General features: G+C 38.6%; 2 protein-coding genes across 2 annotated transcripts in view; one reads left to right on the top strand and one right to left on the bottom strand.

Moving 5' to 3' along the window:
- The window catches only part of LOC122266285 (uncharacterized), a 7,278-nt gene extending 5,415 nt beyond the window's left edge, over window positions 1-1,863 (top strand). Inside the window, exons 8-10 of the mRNA XM_043035954.2 lie at window positions 1-264; window positions 380-439; window positions 630-1,863. The exon at window positions 1-264 is cut by the window's left edge and continues 1,350 nt beyond it. Of these exons, the coding sequence (XP_042891888.2) occupies window positions 1-264; window positions 380-439; window positions 630-675 (370 nt within the window). The 3' untranslated portion in view covers window positions 676-1,863. The remainder of the gene's footprint in view (window positions 265-379; window positions 440-629) is intronic.
- A 196-nt stretch (window positions 1,864-2,059) lies between these two features.
- LOC122266286 (solute carrier family 25 member 3) overlaps window positions 2,060-7,500 on the bottom strand; it is a 7,399-nt gene continuing 1,958 nt past the window's right edge. Inside the window, exons 2-6 of the mRNA XM_043035957.2 lie at window positions 6,152-6,279; window positions 5,325-5,488; window positions 4,903-5,139; window positions 3,048-3,414; window positions 2,060-2,716 (exon numbers count right to left, since the gene is read on the bottom strand). Coding sequence (XP_042891891.1) covers window positions 2,553-2,716; window positions 3,048-3,414; window positions 4,903-5,139; window positions 5,325-5,488; window positions 6,152-6,272 — 1,053 coding nt within the window. The 5' untranslated portion in view covers window positions 6,273-6,279 and the 3' untranslated portion in view covers window positions 2,060-2,552. The remainder of the gene's footprint in view (window positions 2,717-3,047; window positions 3,415-4,902; window positions 5,140-5,324; window positions 5,489-6,151; window positions 6,280-7,500) is intronic.

Genomic DNA, 7,500 nt, shown 5'->3' on the forward strand with positions numbered 1-7,500 from the left:
ACCTGGTTCGAGCTATCAAGATACCACACCAAAAAGACCATCGGTTCAGGTATCGTCTCCCGAACCAGGACTTTCAGGGAATCGACTTGTCCGTGAAGACCCAGACGAGAGATTGGCCAGAAAAATGTCTTCACTTTGCAGACCAGATTCCAAAGCGGTTACGCCCGACGCTCACTTCGTGATGCTGCACATCCAGGCGCCGCGGAAGTTAAGCGTCCACGCGACCCGGAGACGAACTCCAGCTTGCAAGCGCAGTTTGGCCAGGTGTGTTGGGTCAGCTGTTTCAGTTATTTATTTTGACGTTATTCGTTTAGATTGTATTTAGTCAATACGTGTTTTGATATAAACATTTAATAAATATGCATTTTGTTACTTACAGGGAGTTTGCCGAAATGAACGCCGGGAATCCCTTCATAACTCCTCCGCGATCCCCAATGAGGTAAGACAGTGAATAAATGAACTATTTTTGAGTGAAATTGATTCATCATGAAAACTTGATTCTGTGTTTAATGAAGTGTTAAAGGCGAATGTGTGTTACACGTAATTTTTAAGTCATTCAGTAACAGAGTAACAGATTTCAGATATTGGAGAAAAAATCCCAATTTCCCTTTTCCCTTTTCCCCCTCCAGGCCAGACTATTACCTTCCAGAAATGGAGAGTGAGGACGATGAGTGAGTGAGTGACCCTCATTCCGGAACAGGAGTTCGTCTGATTTGCCCCTGGAACAACGGCTGGCTGACAGGGACACTCTCTCCAGAGGAAACAGCTTCGATGTACTGAAGATTATTTGTGGCGAAATATTACTTATTCATTTATGTCGTTGCGTTTATTGTACTGTAGATGCTACACAGATTGATAACTGTTGAAAATGATCCTTTAATTTTGTGAAAGTCGTTACCAATTGCAAATGAATCAACTTAGTTTTTTACCGACATCAACAGTGTCTATAATTGTAACAGTTAACTGAAATACAGTTCATTATTTATAATTGGCCAGCTCTCTCAGATGCAAATTTTCTTGTATGAATATTAGCTTTATTTTGTTAGAGGAACTTACCTAACTTAATTTTTGTTTGGATAGGACTATTAAAGGGAGATGTATAGACTGAAAAACAGTTTTTCAAATTTGCATGATTTTCATTTCTTTCTACCAGATGGCGGTACTATTGTTTTTAAAGTACAAGGTTAAGTTTCAAATCATATTTATTGTTTGGACTACTGTAGCAAAGTGGACAGCAGCCAGTAATATTATTCACTTGTCATCATCAGTTAACCGTCAAATGATCAACATTTATGCAATAATAAAAATGGTACACTTAAAAGTACAAAAGACAAGTACATTAATATTGCCGGCTGAAAAGATTTTACCATTTGATTAATTTCATGTATTCGGTATACTTTTTTTTCGTCAGCAGGTAGAATCCTACGATTACTATTTCATTCAAATTCTGAAGTTGATATACTCACGAATGGAGGTCGACAGTTTTTAGGAAGGATATATTTTTGTTAAATGGAATTTTAATTGACAATGCCAATATATCCTTAAAATTGCCTTAGTTTAAGATATATATTCACATATGAGGTGCTTTGATTTCTTTTCTCTTAAATTATTATAGTTTATTATATGAATTTCACTCCCCTGCAGTTAGTAAACTGGGAAGTAATGCAAGACTTGTCAATATACTAAACCATTTTCTTTCAGAATGCAAAAATTTTGTGACGAAGAGTACATCCAATGTTAATTTTACTTTGACGTTGAATATTACATGCTATAATATATGTATCAATTCTGAATAATTTCCCACAGCAACTTTTTATTTTTCTAAGGTGAAGTAAGTTTGATATTAAAGGAACTGAAGATTTACCCTTTTTTTTCTCTCTCTCCTTGTTCAATTTACTCATTAATATTCCAATTATGGTCATACCATTTAGTGGAATAGAACTTGTACCAGAGAGAATGGTTCACAATGCTTTATTCCCCTAAAATAGGTTATACCTGTATAAACATTTTGAGTAGGCATTTGAGCACAAACACCTGAAAAAGGGTAAAGAAAGTGCCATCTCGTTTACTGTGTTTAATGTATTTTATACAATGATGAGTTACTATATACATCAGCCATTTTCCAAAACATTCATAAATAGTTGGGGAAAAAAATAAAGGTCAATTTCAGATTATTCCTACCAGTCGGACATACATAAAAAAAAAAACACAGTATTCCTCACTAAAACCTTCATGGATCATGCTACAGGACAAGTAGTGATGATTTTACCACACCAGTAGCACATTCCAGGAATGGCAACAAACTGACACAGGCAGCACAAAAGCCACAGTGCAAAATTGCTGTTTTAACATTATTATTATTATTATAGAATAATACAACACTGCCTCCTATGCCTCAGTTAAAGCAAGACAAATAGTGACAATTCTTGCTCTGAAATTCTTAAAAAGACGGTGACAAGTACCAATTTATAATTAATATAAAAAAAATTCACTGAAGGCCAAGGTTAATGCAATGTGCTTGGGGCTTTGCAAAGAATTTAGCACGGGACCATTTACGCTTGTTTGGCCTCCAACTTCTTCTTGAGGGACTCTGGCATTTCTGGTGGGGGAGGACGGGGGAGGTTGAGGGTGACCTTGACTGCGTCGTAGATGAACCATTGCAGAGCCGTGAGGGTACCGATCATGATGATACGTGGGAACAGACCCTTCCATAGACCTGGAGACAAGTAAAGATTTCAACATTAAAGCCAGCTCTTCATTAAATAGCTTGAAAATAGGAATGCATATGCATTAACCCATTGGTCGTGGATAGCATCTTTCACTGTTAAGGCAAGCAATAGGCCTAGATGCGGATGGGCCAGGCCATATATGATAATACCAACGACCAAAGGGTTAAGGCATGAAAATTCTTTTCTCAACTTTCATGACCTAATGAATTTAATCTTGATACAAAATTTTATTGAACAAGCTAATCACAAAATTAGAATTTAACATGCCATCATCGACAACTTATATAGAACAGTAAAATCTTCCTGTGATCATCTTACCTGCCATGCCAAGCTGCTTTGCAACTCCCATAGCTGTGGATCCCTTATCCTGGTTCAGCTTGGAGACGATGGTGTCAGCAGGATGTGAAACGATGGCACAGAACACACCAGCAATGTAACCAGCAGCGAAGGTGACAACCAACTGTTCGTTCTTGGAGCACTGGTCACGGGGCTTGGGCACCACATACAGGTAGAGGGCCTCCAGGGTACGCTCAAAGCAGGCAAACTTCATCATTGTGTAAGGAATCTGTCTGCACCAGAGGGGTACGACGCCCTTGTAGAAGCCCCACAGGCCTTCCTGTCCATAGATGATGGGAGCACCGGCACGCAGAGTCGAGGCAAAACCAGGCTGGGTCTGGATACGCACCTGGAATAGTAGTTCACAACCTATTAGATACCGACCATTTTTCTGAGAGCCCGGAAATGACACCAAGTCCAAGTACAAGATTTAATACTGAAAGACAATTTAAAAAATTATTTTAAGCTCAATTTTTCCCAAAGTCCATAGGCATCTTAACCCATTCACGCCGGGGCCGTTCCGGCTTTGCGCGGTCACAATACCGGGGTTCTCGAAGGCATAAGCCTAACGCCTTGAGATTCTTGGGTGCACAAGCTGCGATTCTGGGTTGCCCGCTCACTCTACCCGAGCGCGCCGCTTCCCCTCATAGCTCGTCCAGGGCGTCTGACGCGAAAACTACAATACGTGCTATCACGTCAACCAGCGTGAATGGGTTAAAAGTGCCACACACAAATACCATATTAAAATTTAATCTAGGACTCAAGTAAATTTTAACACATCTGGAGCAGAATTAACCTTTGAGCTCAGATCCCACCAATCCAGTGCATTTACAGCAAGAAATAGTCCCATCAATCACGTTCTGCCACACTGACATAAATTGCATGAGAACATTAGGTTGAGCTGCCATTCGATAATCATTTTTAACCTATTCACGCTGGGGCTTATACTTGCATGCGGCCTCTCCCACCGGCTAGATAACAAGAACGAGCAGTGACTAAGCACAAGAACCCTCCTGCAGGATGCCATGCTGTGCATCTATCAGCGTCTTTTTACCCACCCGCTTCAACGGGGCAATAATCAAGGGGTTTTTGTCTTTGTTTACATTATTCTAAAGTGAATAAAAATGACTATACAAATGGAATTTCTATGATTATGTACAATCGTAACGATGTAAAACATAAGTTTTGAGGGCGAGATCAAGATGTGCTAGGACATCACAAAGAGGAAGCGAAATATTACCATGACATGATAGGATGTGATCCAGTACGAATGGGTTCAATATATGTTCACACATTCAAGACAAAGGTGTTTTGTGGAGAAAAATAATAAATTACCAGATTCTCTTAAGTTTCAGACACAAACGAGGGAAAATTTCTAGTTGTGTAATATACTGACATTCTGAACAGCTTTTAGAATCAGAATTGGCTTCTAATTCAGAGTGCAAACTAACTTATTCTATAAATTGTAATTGCAAAATAGAAAGGAAATTCATGTAATCATGCCTTTTTTTTTTTTTCTTTTCTTTTCTTTTCATCACGTTTCCCATATCAGTATTAGTGCCTTATAAAATCTCCCTTTCAATGCTAAGAAAAACAAATGCAAATTCTGTCCTCTCTTCAGCCTGGTTACTCTGGATTTGGATTAACCCTTTCCCGACGGGGCACTCGCTACGCAAAGACCCCTATGCCGGGCGATTGCAATATTGCATTGTAATCGTCACATTGGCATGACACCCCGGCATCGGGAGTTTGGCTGTGTCACACAAGTGTGACGCACCGTCGTCATAAGGTTAAACTTCGGCACAAAGGAAATGTATTGTGCGGCCTTTCCTCTTACCTTGCAAGCCTCCATGGGTGAGAGGGCAATATCAGCGAAGAACTCGGCAGAGGCAGAAGCAGCAAGGTAGAGGGATGTGCGGTAGAGGTAGGAGTTTTCCTCGCCGATCATGTTGCCGTACAAGATCTTGAACACTTCATAGAACCCGAACTTGCAGATACCCTGCATGGAGTACCCAATGGCTGTGGGTGCCCATCCCTTAGCTAAACCTCGCATACCATCTTCCTTAACTGATACCTGTGAAGAAAGGACAGTTATTTCTTTCTCAACTTGACAAAAGAGTAATCTTTAAAAAAAAATAAAAAAAAATCTTTTAATAGAATTAATTAAACTTATCAAATAAACTACATGGGTAGCATGTTCTTCAAATAAAGAGAATTTCTTTGACAATGACAATCTAGAAGCAAGGAGGATTAACTTACCCTGAAGCCATTGAAGATGCCTTTGTACTTGTCAGGATCTACCTGGATCCTGCACTTGACCAAATCCAGGGGGACGACAGCTGTGTGTGTGATACCACAGCTGAGCAGACCACCAAAGCCGCAAAGGGCGTAGTATTTGTTCGATCCATACTCACAGCTGTACTCTGCCAATAAAGGTTAAGAAACTTAAATAAAAATTACTATTATACTAAAAAGATCCTTTGAAGCAAGCTTTTTGTCGACAAAAAATAACAACATTCAAGTTATCTATACCACCAACTTTGATATCTGAACAATAAAAGAAACAGCTTTTGGGGCTTTCCATAATGCCCACAAACTGGTGCCTTGCATCAAAAAGAAACTACTTCAAACATAACCACCAAGCTCATACTCTTCCTTGCTCAACAAAAATGGCAACAGAAGAAAAAAAATTAAAGTACTGTTGTTAATATAACTCCTTTAACCCCTTTGCACCAGGGCTTATTCATCCCTAATGCCACTCCTGCTGGCAACAAACACACTGCACCTCTCAGAGCACTTTTCACCTGCCCATGCTATGGTAAGGAGCTTTCATTTGTTTACTTTTTTCCCCTAAGTGAAGAAAAAGGTATGCATACAAATGGACCTCCAATGAGTGTATACATACAAAATGATGTTAAATGTGCATTTAGAGGGAGTGATCATGAAGTGATAGGACATCATCCAGCAGGAGCAAAATATTCCCATGATGTGTTATCACTTCATCCAGCATAAGTGGATAAAGTCATATTGCTTATAACAATGCTGATAAAAACACAATACTAACAAGAGTGTAGGCCTCAACTTACGAGCATCAGCAGCAGCAATGTTCCTGTTAGCTACAAGCTCTTTGTTGGGGGCATCACACTGAGCTTCTACAGGCCGGCTGAACGGCGAGTTCTTTGCGGTTTCCCAGAGGTTGCTGAACATTTTGGCTCTGAAACAGGAGGATAAGATTGAGAAATGTTTTTATATTTTTAAAATTACACATGTATACATACCCATACATGTATCTTGCACAAAAATACCTCCTAATTATTAGGCACAAAAAAAAAAAAAGATATAAAAAATTAATTCTCTAATAATCAGATTATACCCATTAGAGAAAAGCTTGAGACAAATCACTAACAAAATTTCCACAAATTTACTTTCTACTGATAACTTTATAATATAAAATGCTTAGGAGTTTGCAACACAAGCAAGAGCAGAGGACTCCACAAAGATCACTAGATTAGTCTGATGAAGCCTCAGCATAGAATTCAGTAGATGACCCAAGTGCTTCAGTAACATAGCCAGTCTGAGTTAAGTTAACTTTCTAAATGAAGGCAATTGACCTGTTCATTCTATGATTTTTAAAATTCTTGTGAAAACAAGCAACAAGTGAACCATTGTCAAAGATCATTGATCAGATGGACAAAGGCAAAAACCAAGGGTACAATTTGTATTTAAAGTTCATATTCAAAGATCATTTTGGCTATTATCACAATTAATACAAAGCATCTAACTACACAGCAAAAATTTCTAAATTGATAAGGGCCTTTAAGTATAACCTTATCTATACTAATAAGGCATATTTATTTACAAACACTCAGAGCATCTGCAATGGAGAAGTTACATCCTAATAAATAGCATTCCAAATTCATTCAATTCCTCTCAACACATGGGGGAAAGGCCAGAGTGTCTCATGACCTACATAGGTCTACACAGCCTCCTGGACTTTCAACTTTATTGGCAACACCTCAGTGACTAGGTTGAGGTGGTAAATCAACCAACCACATCAATAAAAATTTTGAGTGGGATATTTGTCCATCTTTCCAACTATGAAACCTTGCACTAGTTTCATCAAGGCTTAGAACTTTCATTTACAGAACTATTTCCTGGATATCAGCCAATACAAGGATAAAGTGTTATTGATTTTGGATTGTGCGACAGCCTACAACAAGCCAAGCAAAGACATGCTCAGAATAGCATGACCTGAATTACAAGTAAACCTTTCCATGTTCTTGTTACACCAGCATTTTAATTCACTATGGATAAAATAGTACAACTTTCCCTCTGCTTAAGTTTTAGTTCCTTTATGGTATATTATTCTATCTATCCTTTTTATATCCAAATAAATATTTTTTTTTCTACAAAGAAGCATGGTTTTAATTGTTAA

The sequence above is a fragment of the Penaeus japonicus genome, unplaced genomic scaffold (assembly GCF_977035675.1).
Source record: "Penaeus japonicus unplaced genomic scaffold, GWHDUDI00000001_assembly GWHDUDI00000038, whole genome shotgun sequence".
Classification (NCBI taxonomy): domain Eukaryota; kingdom Metazoa; phylum Arthropoda; class Malacostraca; order Decapoda; family Penaeidae; genus Penaeus; species Penaeus japonicus.